General features: G+C 47.1%; 1 protein-coding gene across 1 annotated transcript in view; it reads right to left on the bottom strand.

Moving 5' to 3' along the window:
* Positions 1-14,813, bottom strand: part of COL22A1 (collagen type XXII alpha 1 chain) — a 303,439-nt gene that overhangs the window by 257,249 nt on the left and 31,377 nt on the right. Inside the window, exon 3 of the mRNA XM_010364508.2 lies at positions 7,259-7,333. Within this exon, the coding sequence (XP_010362810.2) occupies positions 7,259-7,333 (75 nt within the window). The remainder of the gene's footprint in view (positions 1-7,258; positions 7,334-14,813) is intronic.

The following is a 14,813-nucleotide window of genomic DNA, read 5'->3' as shown; positions in this document are numbered from 1 at the left end:
AATTAGCCAGGGGTGGTGGTGGGTTCCTGTAATCTCAGCTACTTAGGAGGCTGAGGCAGGAGAATTGCTTGGACTCAGGATGCAGAGGTTGCAGTGAGCTGAGATCACACCACAGCACTCCAGCCTGGGTAACAGAGAGAGACTCTGTTGGAAAGGAAAGGAAAGGGAAGGAAAGGAAAAAGGAAAAAGGAAGAGGAATAGGAAAAGGAAAAGGGGAGGGAAGGGAAAGGGAGGAGAGGGGAGGGGAAGGAGGAAGGGGAAGGGAAAGGAAGGAAAAGGAAAAACCAGTCACCAGGCCTGGACAGGAAAATGGCCCTGCACAGTGTCTGCCTGTCTGCCAGTGGCAATACATTCTGACTCTACTATTAGACATTCAAGTCTTGGAAAATCACTTTGAGTTTTAAATGAGAAAATGTGTAGGAACATGCCTGAAACACAATAGTTGCTCACTAAATGCTGGATGCTCTAATGGGTCCCTCGCCCTAAATGAGAGCATGATCACTCCTCTAAACCTTCACAAGCTCTAGACAAACATGCGGCATGGAGAGGTGGGTGGGTCTCCCTGATACCAACATCCTGTGATCCTGGCTGAGTCACTTTCTTTCTGAGTATCAGTCTCCTCATCTGTAAACTGGGAGAATTTTGGGTACAATTTGATCATCTTTTGTGTTTTTAGCACCAAAAACTATTGTCATATTTCCCCCAATTTGTGCCATGGCTGGAAGGAGTCCCAGTCAAACTGCATTTCTTGCATAACAGTTAACTTGAATGTGCAATTTTATGCAGTGAAGAATCCCTTTGTTCAGTATGCCAGGAGACAGGAGGTAACAGAACAGCCACAGTTCCTACTCAAAGCCATGAGGTTAATCCCAGGTAAAGGTACAATGCACATTGGGCATTAGCAATGTTTAATGCTATGTTTAGTGCCCAAGGCACTCTGCTCCCACACAGAGTTCCAGCTAGGAGACTGAGGAAGTTATCTGGTTTTGTTGAGCCTGTTTCTGTAATTGGAAAAATGGAGAGAATAATTTATTGCAGGGGTGTCATAAGACCTAAGTGTGATGATGGGATTAAATACCTGGGGGGAAACCAGCACCCAGGAGTTCCTTAGTCAATCCCACTGTCCCCAACTGGGGACCACAGTGGGAACCTGCTGACCCAAGTGAAGCTTGATCCCCTGGCAATAGCTCTGCCACCACCCCAGAGCCCCATCTCTCTCACTCTGGTTATAAGGACCAGGCCTCCAGGGTGCATGACTGGGAACAGCCACCACGCCCACCAAGGAGGGAGTCCTGGGAAGTCCCAGAGATCCTAAATTGGGCATTGGGAAACATTCGCCGAATGCAAGCTGAGAGCACCCCCTCTCCTTTATCTCCCCACTGCACTGCTGTTGGCACAGCCCCCAGCCCACCTGAACAGGGCCTCAATGCCCCAGAGGCTGCAGTCTCAGTATTACCTAGAGACAGAAGCATGAAGAGTCCCCACAGCTCTGGGCTCCCAAGCAGGCCCAGTGAGGAGCAGCTGTTGGAACTGACTGGGCCCCATACAACGAGGGGCCTTTCACAACCCACTGGGCTGCCCCTGTATTGGAGCCCCTGTGTCTGGAAGTGTCCTGGGGCCTGAGGAGCCCCAGCAGTGGGAGGGGCAAAGTCAGAGCCAGGAACTGCAAAGTGGGCCGGTCCTCTACTTCACAGCACCATCAAACACCGCTAAAAACTGACACCCTCATCTGCTTTTCCCCTCAGCAGTCATATTGGAGAGAATATATGAAATAGACTTGTTTTCAAAAAGCAAGCCTATGCTCTACTTTCTGGTTCCACTTTTATTGGTTTCAGTGAACAAAAACAAAGAGTTGAATACAACAAAACTTGAACAACAAGGAATTAACTAGGTGGCAGCAAAGGGCACCAAGAAAAAAAAAGATAAATTGCCCCAAATAAATAAGGGCTGGGAAGGAGAATAAAAAATGTTCCCGAGGAAAGCAGGCTGTGATGCAAGGCACTGTGAGATAAAAAAAGCAATTGTTTCATGCAAAAAATAGAGGGAGCACCTCGCTGAAGCCAGGAAAGCCACTGGACCACATGGTGTCAGGAGACCTTAGCAACGGCCCAGGTCACTGGCTGCACCTGCTGTGTCAGGCACCTACTGTGGGCTCCTCACCTCATCCAGCAAAGGTCGACCTGGATGGAACTTTGCTGCTGCCCTCACACCGCGCCCCCCCTACCCCACCCCCCACCCCTCCACTCAGCTGGCTTAGTTCCTCTAGGAATTTCCATGGGTCTGGGCAAGATACAGAGAGCTTATGTTTATGGGGCTGCCTCCTCCAGTAGATGGAGAGCTCTTTGAGGAAAGGGATGATTTGATCTGTTTCTCCATCCTTAAAATGCCTGCTGCTTTTGCTGTTCCTGTTTGAGAATTTGAGGGTCATTTGTGGAAGGAGAGAAGAGAATTAAGGAATTCATGACCCACTGTAATGGGCCTCCCATGTGTTAGATGATGCGTGGGCTGCTCAGGTTGCAATCATGAACAGGCATCTGGGCTACTGTGGGATATCAGGACCCATGGCGAGGGTACACTGGCTGGGAATGGGGTGGACTGGGGCAGGTCAGGCTGGGCTCTGTCGGCCCCTTCGGGGAGATTGGGTTTCTTCCTTCAGGCAAAGAGGAGCCACAGAGGGCTTTAACGTGAGGGAGAAATACCATCTGGTTTCTATTTTCCAAGGTTATTCTGGCAGCAGGGGATGGACGGGTAAGAAGACCAACCAGGAGTAGGCCTGGTGAGATGAGGGCAAGTGAGGAGGCAGGGATGGAAGAAGCAGCTGAATTAGAGGGCTGTTTAGAAGCTGCCATGGGCAGGACTTGGTGACTATCTGGATGGGGGACCCAAGTGGGAAGAGAAAGAAATCCAGGATGTCTGTGGCCAAATTTGAGACCTGCACATGCCTAACATATGTTTTAAGCATTAAGTAGCTAAACTTCTAGAAAAGTTGCCTAACACTTTTATTGGCTAGAATTTGTAGAACATTTGGTTATTAGAGCTGAGGGGGACTCTTGAAGACACTCTGTAGTATCCACTGCTACATAGGTGAGGAAACTAAGGCTCGGAGATGTCAAAAGATTGACCCAAGGCTGTCTGGCTGGTGAGCAGCAGGGCCATCTAAGACCTATGCCTCCAATCTCCTACGTGTATTCCCATCCTTGTGCTCACAGACCCAGCCCAGATATGCCCTAAAAATAGCCAGAGTCATTTATGGGAAAGCCTGGAGGTGAGGTTTTTGGGGACTGCATTTTTTCCAGAATACAAAAGCTGTCCCTATTACCCGACTGCATTTAAATTGGCAAATCTGAGGCTCCATCTCCTCATAACTCACTCTTCAGCCTGAACATGGCTGGAGCAGTTTTTCGGGGCTGGTTATAATTAGAGGAGACGGTAGATAAAGCAGGTTCTCTGTGCATTCAGAACTGCACAAACTGTATTTGCTCTGCAGACTGAAGGATGCCCAGGTGGCACTGTGATTTCTTTTCCAGGAAGACTCCAAAGAGGGAGGGGAGGCTTCAAGACTCTTCTGGCTGTGGACTGACACAGGAGGGCCCATAATCGAGGTCCCAGTCACCAAACAGACACTTTGAAAGGATCTTCCACATATGCCATAGACAAATCTGTTCAAAGTCCTGCATTTGCAAGTGTGAGTACACACACACACACACAAACACACACACTTGAATCTTCCCAGCAAGAATCAGTTATTATTATTATTATCAATATTATTATTAAGAAAGGGTCTTGCTCTGTCACCCAGGCTAGAGTGCAGTAGAGTGATCTCAGCTCACTGCAACCTCTTCCTCCTGGGTTTAAGTGATCTGCCTACCTCAGCTTTGGCTAATCTTTTCATGCGTATTTTTTGTAGAGATAGGGCACGCACCACCATAGTTGGCTAATTTTTTCGTGTGTATTTTTTGTAGAGACCGGGTTTCACTATGTTGCCCAGGCTGGTCTTGAACTCCTGGGCTTAAGCAATTCACCTGCCTTGGCTTCCCAAAGCTCTAGGATTACAGGCATGAGCCACTGTGCCCAGCCAGAATTATTCTTAAGTAGAAAATAATTGCTATTCTTCAGTCTATAGAATGACGAAAAAGCTTTAAATTCATTCTGAGTTACTGACGAGGCAGACAGATTTGTTTGTTAATTTGTCTGTCTGCCTGCCTGCCTTCCACCCTTGCTTTCTCCCTCCTTTCCTTTCTTCCTTCTCCCATCCATCTTTTTGTACATCCCTCCATCCAGCCTCCCATCCAACTATTCATGTTTTCATCCTTTGATTAATGCTTCTTATTTTCACTAATTCATTCAAAAATCCACCCATTCATTCAACAAACATTTGTCACATTCCTTCTAAGTGCCAGGTACTGTCCTCTACTCTCAAGACACATAGAATAAAGCCCAAGTATAAACAAATCCTGCTTTCACACAGCTCATATGCTTGCTGGGGAGGTAGACAGGGAAGCAAATAATTATAATGCCTTCAGATTGGAGTTATCAGAATAGAATAAAATGTGAAAAGAGCAACTAAGCACCCTGTGGGGCTTCAAGCAATTTCCTGGAGGTGACTGTTGAGTTGGGCTTTGGGGAATGAAAAGGAGTTCACTGCCAGAATAAGGTGAGAACGGGCACACCACACAGAGGTAATAGCATCAGCTAAGGGGAGCACTATAGCTTTGGGGGCTAGTAAGCATTCCAATAGACTCATGAGTAAGCTAGGACAGAAGAGTCAGAACCTCTCCTGCAGAGTAGGAAGCAAGGACTAGATGATAGGAGCCAAGGAATCCAGGTTTTAGAAAGACAGCACTTGATGAAGGGGAGGGAAGAGGGCAGTGCTGGAGGTTGACGTGCTGGTTATAGAGATGCTATAACACTCCAGAGAAAAGACAGTAGTGGTCTGGATGGGCCTGGTGGCAGCAAGGGAAGTGCAATTTTCTTTTAACTCTTCCAGCCACCAAGTAGATGCAATGACAGCAAAAGTGCTATGTCCCTTCTCTTGGGCTGCCTGTCTGGGGGTGGCCAGTCCAAGGGGAAGAGTTCAGAATCTACATTGCAACACAGCCTATTTTTCTCTTCTTATCACAGAAAAAGAGACTAACTTTTGAGGGTCAGAGTAAGTTTGCCTGATTTTTAAGACAAATATGACTACATTTCTTCACTCTGTTGAATCAGTTACCTAGAAATACATATTGTACAGTCCAAGCCCCAAGACTGGCCACTCCATGTGGCAAAACAATGACAAATGTGGGCTTTGCTGAGTGGTGGTCTGAATGCAAATACTGATTCCGCCACACACTCAGGCAAGTGGCTCAGTCTCTCTGTGTCTCAGTTTTCCCAACTGTAAAATGTGCAACAGTGCATCTTATATAAAATATAGAGGAATGCATCTCATATGCTGTGAGGGTAAATGAGGAAATGCATGTAAACCCTCTGGCACACAGTAAGTGCTCAGGAGGCATTCATTATTACTATTGCTTTTATTAATCACATTACTGTCATAAGGATTCCCTTCTATGGATATGTGTGTTAGATAATGAATTACTTGAGGGATACTGCTATGAAGGACTCATAGCTCCCAAAGTCACAGGTAGATAATGCAATAAGATAAGAATTTGTTTTGAAGATGGATATCCATGGGAGGGGTCTCAGGGAAAAGTTGGGCAGACACATTCACACTCCAGTGGACAGAAAATAGATTATCCGAGAGCCAGAGCCTCGCTGGGGATTTCCAAGGCAAAAAGCAGGATTTCCAAGGCAAAAATGCCCAGCGGTGTTACACCTTGGGCAAAGTATTGGGTTGGTGCAAAAGTAATTGTGGTTCTGCCATTAACGTTTTGCACAATTTTTTTTGCACCAGCCTAATAGCTCAGTTATAAATATACTTATTTCAAGGAAATTAAGTTAACAACGTGAAGATGAAAGTCACCTTTATCTCATGTATTAGATGAATAAACCCTGACAGTGATAGCATCCCACTGGGCACCAGCTTCACACCAGGTGCCCCATCCAAAGAATATCACTGTCTCTGGTTTCCTCTGAAAGTGCTAGTTTATTGGGGAGGTGCTTGAGCAGGGAGTAGGGGCAGGATTCAGGGAAAGAAAGCGGCTGATAGAGTATGGCATGAGCCAGTTACCCTGATGGACGACTGCCCCTAGGAAACTCTGGGACATGGGGTCAAACGTGGACTTCAGAACAATCCCCCCAAGGAGCAGTAGAGCCAGGGTGCTTCTATACCAAAGGTCGCTGGTTGAGAGCTGCTCCTGGGGGTTGTTCACTCCCTGGCAACTTTTCCCCACTGTGCACGTAGGCAGAGCAGCCTTCCTCCATTCCAGAAAAATCCCCCAGGCACAAGACGCAGATGCTGGCATCTTTAAGACAGCAGAGCACAGTGACATGGCAAGGTCCCTGGGACACAAGCAGGGATGCCAGGGCCTGCCGAGCACCTCATCCTGACCTCACATGGTTCCCTGCTTGGATGGGGACACATAAGTGCTTAGAATTGGACCCAAGATGATGCAGGAGGAAGAGGAGGGACACCCAATGCAGGGTCATTGGCAAGAAGAGCAGGGCTGCTGTCCTGCAGTGGCTTCCTGGTTGGGAGTCGGGAGAGAAGAAAATTTCTTTGTCATATGTATTTGAAGTGCTGAGCAGGGTGCCCAGCCACAGGGAGGGCTGGATCCATGTTATTGGGATGGTGGGGAGCCGCCTCGGCTGTCCCCCGCATTCTCGCAGCCTTCTATTCTGTCATATGCCTGACAGCCTTTGAGACTCTGCGGTATTTCTTTCTGCTGCTGGGTCTGTCGTCACGTGTCTCTTTGTTCTCTCACCCATTGATTCACTCACATATTTATAACTCTGATTCACTCTCGCTTTCGCTCCAAAACACATTGATTTATTCAGTCGTTTGCTCACTTTGCCAATCATTTGCTTACTCATTCACCAGCTTCTTTACAAACTCATTCATTCTCATGCATTATTGAGTGACTCCTATAGAATATCCACAGCCTGCCAAATGGAAAATGTGAATGTATGTTCTTTCCTGTTGGATGGTTCTTTGATGAGAGCTGCCACCTGCACGATTCAAACCATTTTATCAGGACTTTGGTGAAATATGGGAACAAGAACAGGGTCAGTGAGGCTGCCCTGAATTGACTAGGGTCATGCTCAGGCTCAGCAAATCACACACCAAAGACAGCACGTGTGGTTGCTGTTTTTCCCTTACCTGTGATTTCCTTGGTTCCTCCATTGGTGTGCTTAAAGCGATCTCCTTCTACACGAACGCTAGGACAGAGCACATCTGAGGAAAGCAAGAGGAAACAGAGACTGATGAGAAAATGTGATCCATCATCACCCTGTGAAATATGACAGCACACGAGACCCCACCCTGCCTTGCAGCATGTGAGGTGTTCAGTGCCTGGAGAAGATGCGGAGGCAGCTGGCATCTCCGCACTCACTCATGTTTTCATTTTCCCGTGTATATGTTAAGCATCAACTCTGCAAATACCGTGTTCTGTACCGGAGTGAAATATGGACAAGGCTTTGTCTCTGTCTACAATGAATTCACAGCCTTGTCCGAGGGAGCCAGACACGGACATCAATATTATCAACAAAGTGGAATAAGTTGTAGATACATGTGCCTGCTGCTGTGGGGTTCAGGACACAGATACACTACCTAATCTAATGCAGGAGGACAGAGAAGCTTTCTTGGAAAGATTCCTTTTGAAAGAACAGTAAGATTTAGCCAGACAGGCAAAAGACCAAAACGTGATACAGGCAGAGGGAACTTCATTTAGGAAAAGCATGAAACCTCCAAGTCAGTAGGATGTCAATGAACTGGAAATTGTGTGCAGGGACAGACCAGACAGATGTTCCATAAGTCATCTAATGGAGCTTCAGGTACAGTTCCATAAAAAGGCAAATTCCAAATAAGTAAAACTCAGTTATACAAAAGCAATTAAGTAAGTCATACAATAAAAAATTATTATACAATATTACATAAACATCGTAAAGTCTTCATGAATCCTCACTTCTAAAAAGTTGGAAGAAGGCTGGGCGTCGTGGCTCCTGCCTGTACTTTGGGAGGCCAAGATGGGTGGATCACCTGAGGTCAGGAGTTCGAGACCAGCCTAGCCAACATGGTGAAACCCTGGCTCTACTAATAATACAAAAATGAGCCGAGCATGGTGGCGACACCGGTAATCCCAGCTACTCAGGAGGCTGAGGCAGGAGAATCGCTTGAACCTGGGAGGCAGAGGTTGCAGTGAGCTGAGATTGCGCCACTGCACAACAGCCTGGGTGACAGAATGAGACTCCACCTCAAAAATAAATAAATAAATAAATAATAAAAAGTTGGAAGAAAAATGAACTCTTTCAGTCCCTCTAACAATTTCGGAAAGAGCATTAACTGTGAATTTTAATGTGCTGAGTCCATGCTGACTGCACTCCCGCCTACCACTGTGGCTTAGAGAAGTCTCTTAATCTGTGTGTCTTAGCGTGGGCACCTGTGGCATGGGAGACCTTAAAACGCACACATTTGTCACAGGGCTGCTCTGAGGCTTGGGCGAGATTATGCCCACAATAGCACTGAGAGGCTGTAAGGAGATTCTGTATTCTCATAAATTTCGCACCCAAAGCACCTCATTTACCTCCCTGAAGACCCAGCCCTGCCCGTGAAGCAATTTTGTCATCATACATTATTATTATAATCACACATTATTAGGCAGCTCCACCACCCCATTAGTTCCATATACAATGGCCTGTTCTCATATTTGAGGGTATAAGTGTCTCAGTGCAGGGGAACAAATGAGATCTTTCCTGATTTGGAAGGAGGTATTTTTAATGTTTATCCTCAAAGGCACCACCAGGTCTGACAAGCACCATGGAAGGGGTTATTTTGGAAACAGCACCAAGCTGTCTGTCTAGCACTACATACAGGAACGGGTGCAGGCACAGCACAATATTTAGACAGCTCTACCCAGGACAGCGGCAGCTGTGGGGTGACGATCAATTGCTTTAAGTTTGGCAGCCTGCCAGAGAGACAGGCTGGGAATTGCGTGTCATTTTAATGAGTTTAAAATTTAAGACGGGTTGACTCAGAAGGTTCTATCTATCTTTGATGATGAGCAAATCTCTGGAGGCTGGCGGCTGGAACTCAGAGTAGGCTGCTCCATTGAGTCACATCTCTGCAAATTTCCCAAGGGGAGGACCACGAACACAGAAATGATGGAGATTCTACTCAAAGATAGTAGAACTTGCTCAAATTGCTTTAAGGAATCTTTCTCAAAACAACCTGCAAATTCCCTCTGGGGCCATCACTAAGCCTCACACATTCACCAGGCTCAAGGGGCAGTTTATAGTTGAGTTGGTTAAGTTAGAACAAATGGCTTCCAAAATAGCCCTGCAGCCAGGCTTCCCAGGGATGGTCGGGCCCTCAGGGTTTACCTGCTTGGCAAGGAGGTAGGGTTAGCATCCAAGGCCCCTCTTAGCCTATAATTGGAAGCCATTCTGCATTTCCTTTTGGCCAAGATATCCCCTTATCTTGGAGAATGATCTGTTTATTTCTGTATTCACTCATTTACTCAAACTGAATTCTTTACTGAGCTCCAGATATGTTCCAAGCATTGAGCTAGCTCTAGGGTCACAGAAGTGGATGATAGAGACATCCTAGTCCCTGCCTTCAGGGCATTGCAGGGCTGACTAATACGAACAGACTCCAAACATGTGAGTGAAAGAAAGGATCAGTGCTACCGGGAGTCATTGTGTCTCCATGCTTACCAAGGCTCCTCCTCCTGGATCTTAGAGACTGCTCAGCCTTCAACAACCCCAGGGGCTTGTTTCCATTTGTCCCAGCCTGGGTAGGGAGCCCTTCCTTGGGTCCCAGTGTCTGAGAGCTGAAGGCACCATACTGAAGTCACTAATGGGCATGCCTGTCTCCCCAGGGACTGGGAGTCTCCAGACCTGGTTGGACCTCAGCTCACCTCTGCATGGCCACTGTCTTTCTAGCTCCAAAACCATAACAGGCCTTCAGTTATTGAGCAGAAATGACTTCTGACAATTGAGCTGAGAAGTAAACACTGACTGGTGGAATGTGGAGCCTCCCAGGCATGGGGTTCCTTATGATTTTGATGAGTCACTGAGAGTATTTCATGGGCCCTTGGGCTCCTGCCCTGGAGGTATAGCAGGCATCATTTGTTATCAGCCCCATATCCATTTCCCACTTCTTTACTGCTAAATAAATGCCACCTTAGTTCAGAAAGACAAAGTTGTCAGCCCATGGAGCAGAAACGCAGTAGCTGCTTGGTCTAAGTCAATTATGATTATTCTCTTCCCCACCTTTCCAGACTCACTTGCAGCTAGGGCTGGATGTGTGATTCAGGGCTGGCCAAGGAAACAAATAACAAAAGTTTGCTGTGGATGAAGGAAAGGATTGCTTAAAACAGCTTTTGGTTTTCTTTATGTAGGGGAATAGACAAGCGGATGGGGTGGTGAGTTTACTTTCCCTTCTTCTCCCTTTGCATGTGAAACATAATGTTTGGGGGACTGTCTAGGAGAATGGAGGAAATATCAAACCAGCAATTCCAATCCTAGGTGGGAAGCACAAGATTTAAAAAATAAAACAAAACTAACAAACAAAAAACTTCTATTTGCTTAAGCCACCATACATGGGTTTTCTTTACTTGCAGTTGAGTGCATTCCAAATTTGCAAGCATTTCCCTCCTATGGCCCTCACTGATATGCCAGGGTAACCAGCTGGAAGGTCAGATTCTCTTTCTGGATGTCTAAGGACAGTTAATGAGGGTGGTGAGAAATGGTGCATTATTTCCTTGGTAAAGGAAATACAGACTGAGTTACCTTCTCTATCCCAATAAATATGAAATTCTCAGGTAATCCTTCAGGAGCAGCATAAGAAGTAGTTCTAAATTAAGGACAAGGATAAGTTCTTACGAGTTAAAAATGTGGATTTAATTTGTTCTTAGCTGGTTCACTGGTTGATTTTCCTTTTTGAAAACATGAGAACACAAAAACGAAAAAGTCTAATGACAAAGACACTGCTTCCTTAAAGTCCATTTATTGTCTACCCATTGACAATCATTTTCCTTCACTCTCTAGGTAAGTGGAATATTCTAGACTTCTGAAGATAAAAAAGGTATCTCTTCACACAGTGTGGGTTCTTTCTCACCAGAAGCCTATTGATTGATTAGAGCTGCTGCTCTAAGGGAAAACACCAGGAATTTACTGTAGTCTTTCTGGAAAAACACATCCATTTTTGCCCTCAGTTTACCAAATGACAAAAGGGAGGCATCTGTTTGTCCCTTAGGGGAGGAAAAGGGCTTGCACAACATGGTGTCTGACGTCCTCGTGCTCTATATTGGTGCACCCATGGTTCTGTCTGCAGAACACACAGCTTTGTCATCCCCTGGCTCTCAGCCAAGAGTTTTTCCAGTTGGGAAAGGTGGGTACATGCAATTATTGAGTACCCAGCATGTGTCAATCATCTGGCTTTGGATTTAACTCACAACAACCATCCTAGAAGGTAGATTTTGTTCCCATTACACAGATACAAAAACTGAGTCCAAGATGAGAAACTCATCAGATAGGAGAAATGTCTCTGTATTTGAATAAATGCCTACCTGAATCTAGCATCTAGGAAGAGATATGGTGGCCCCATGTTAGGAGATCAGCAGGAGCGGTAGAAACAAGGGAAGGATGCCAGGGCAGCCTGCCGGATACCAGGCAGGAAGCAATCATGGCTCATCCATCACCTCGCAGCAGCCGCTGCTGAGTGCAGCTAACCACAGACAAGATGTATGACATCCAAGTGGGAAGGGGAAGAGGCGGAGGAGGGAAGAGCTGAAGTGGACGCCCAGCAGACACAAGGTCCAGTTCCTCCGCTGCTCCAAGGCCAGTCAAGGAATGTTCCACACATCTCCATTTCAGATAGGCAACAGACACATGCCAGGCACAACGGCTCAGGTATCATGTTAACAAGGATTACACTGTCGTGGCTCCCAGGGACTGAGTGCCCACATGGCTAGGTGCTGCACTGGGAATGCCATGTGGATTGTTTCTGAGCCTCTTGACTGCTCTGCGGGAGGGATGTAGTTATCTCCATAAGCAGCAGACATATGTAGGTGGCTTGCTGTGCACCAGACGCTGTTCCAAGCATGTTGAATACATTAACACATTTAATTGAATCCTTACCATGGCTTTATGAGGTAGGTGCTATTATTTACAGAAAGAAACAAAGGGGGACTAACTTCTTTCTGTAGAAAGAAAGGCATAAAGAAGTTAGTCAACTGCCCAAGCCCACATAACTTGCAGGTGGCAATGTCAGCATGATGGCTCTGGCATTCAGTTCTTGGCCACTGCATGATACAGCCTCTCCAAGGGCCAGATCAACTGCCTCAGGTCACCCAGCCAGTAGGGATTCAGGTCTGTCTGTCTCCAAAGCCTGCACCAGCAGATGGCCAGCTTGCTACTTTCTACAGCAGCCCATTTTGCCTTTTAACAGTCTTGACTTGTAGAAGAGTCTTCCTCACTCTGTACCTATAGGATTCATTGGCTTATGCAATGAGAAGCCAAGGCTCAGAGAGGTTAAGTAATTTACCCAACATCACACAGCTGACAAGAGGCACAGAATTGAACCCAGGGAGTCGGATGTAAGCATCTGAGCTCTTAACCACTATCCACAATCTCCACATTGGAAACCACTGTGGTTGCGATAACCAGCCAACCGCTGAATGGCTGTACTGTGTCAGCATTACACACAGGCTCTCATTTAATCCTCCTCATGGTTTGCAGGGCAGATGCTATTATCCATATTTTATAGGTGAGCAAGTAACTTTCCTAGTAATTGAAAGGGGGAGGGAAATTGTTATTAACCACATCTCAGGGCCATGGTGTGCAGTTTGTGAGAAGATGAAGACAACCCAGGGTCCAGACATTGGGTTCTTCTGCGCAGTTCCACCTCCACCACCTGTTCTGAAACTTTCTGGAGATTACTGGCTTGCATTTCTCCTCTAGGCCAGAGTGTATCAGCACCAGCTGCCTCCCCAGAAGGCCCAGATCCTCTGGGTGGTCAATCCACATCTTCCAGATCCTTTAGGCAGGAGAGAGGGCATGGACAGGGTGCTGCGTGTTTTGTGAAAATGTTTATGCAAGTGTTTCATGGGAAGTCTGTAAAATATGCGGTAGACAAAATATCGCCAGAAAGGAAAATCCCCCTGGACCTGCTGACAGCTGCAAACACTGACTCAGGGGATCAGGGCCACCTCCCTCCTTCCCTTCCTTTTCTCTATCTCAGGAAGATGCAGCACGAAGAATGAGGGGTGGGGCTCTAGCACAGCTGGGCACTACCTGATGGGAGTTGGGGATGCAGTTATCTTTGTTTGGAGACTGGTGAGGCACAAGAAACAGTAACAAGGTGAGGGCCTACCAGGGCCATCTCTCCTTTCCCAGCCAAGTGTGAGCTGTGCACCAGTGTACGGAGAAGCCAAAAAAGGACAAGACCAGGTGAAAGAATCTTGAGCCTCAAGGTTGACAGGAGGAAGCTCTGGGGTCAGACAGGCCTCACAGTTGCCCCCTGTGTGTCTGTTTCCAAACTCAAAAACAGGGGTGAAAGTCCCTCCCCTTTCCATCCACGGTTGTCCTAAAGGTTAAATAGGATGGACAGTGGATGGGAAGTTCTCAGCATGAAACCTGGCATCTAATAAGTGCTCATTCATTTATTCCTTCATTTACTCAACACGTATTTTCCAAGTGCCTGGCACATATGTCTCAGTGCAAGGAACAAGTACAAACACATGTACACACAGGCGAGTGGCTACTGCCCTCTTGGTGCTCCGTGCTAGTGGAGGAAACAGAGAGCAACACAGAACAGCACAGAAGCCGACACAGAGAGGAAAGCCAGCCATGGCGTGCAGCCTTTGCCATGGAGGAAATATGCCTGCAACATAATGGGGCTTTGGGAGCAGGGCCACTGGACAGATGCTGGATAAGCTGGGAAGAGCTCTAAGGTGAGTGACATCTGAGCTGAGAGCTAAGAAGGAGACCGGTCCAGTCATGGGAAGAGCAGGGCAAAGCCTGAGCCTGGAGGGGCTTCATTTATCATGGGGGTGAGGAGGGGCCAAGCCCCACAGCTACAGTGGCAGGAGGAGAGGGACAGGAGAGGAATGGGAAAATGCCATGCATGCCATGGAGAGCCTCCTGGCCCAAGCCCGAGTTTGGAATTCAGAGAAATGGAGAGCTCACTCTGCCCAGGAGTGCAAGGTGGATGCGATTAAGGCCAGGTAGCAGCAGGCGCTGCTCATGGTCTTTACTACGTATAAGTGCTACCTGTCCAACAAGGACTTTGGGTGCCAGCCATCATCCATGACTTCAAATGGCCCAAGGGTTCCTCGGATCTCCTTTCCCTCCCAGGAATGGCCCAAGAACCAAGCACCAGTAGGTGTCACCAGAGACTGTGTGGAGCTTTCTCTAGGAGAGGATGGGGAGGAGATGGAGGAGCAAGGGGAGCTCAGGGGCAGCAGAGCCTTTGCAGCCTTTTTGTGTGAGAGCCAGCAGACCTTCTGAGACCAAACCTTCCTTCATTTCGTGTTTAATGAACACCCAGTATGCACCTGGCACTGAACTGATCTTGGGCATAAAATAATGGCAAAGTGACAAGCTCTCTGTCCTCAAGGATCAGCGATCCAGTGGAAAAGATGGAAATTGATCAAATAAGGCCCCGGGGTCTCCAAAATGTGTGTAATGATAGCAGGTGGGGGCGGCAGTGGGGA

This window comes from Rhinopithecus roxellana, chromosome 9 (assembly GCF_007565055.1).
Source record: "Rhinopithecus roxellana isolate Shanxi Qingling chromosome 9, ASM756505v1, whole genome shotgun sequence".
NCBI lineage: Eukaryota > Metazoa > Chordata > Mammalia > Primates > Cercopithecidae > Rhinopithecus > Rhinopithecus roxellana.
This window is presented reverse-complemented; position numbering and strand designations above follow the sequence as displayed.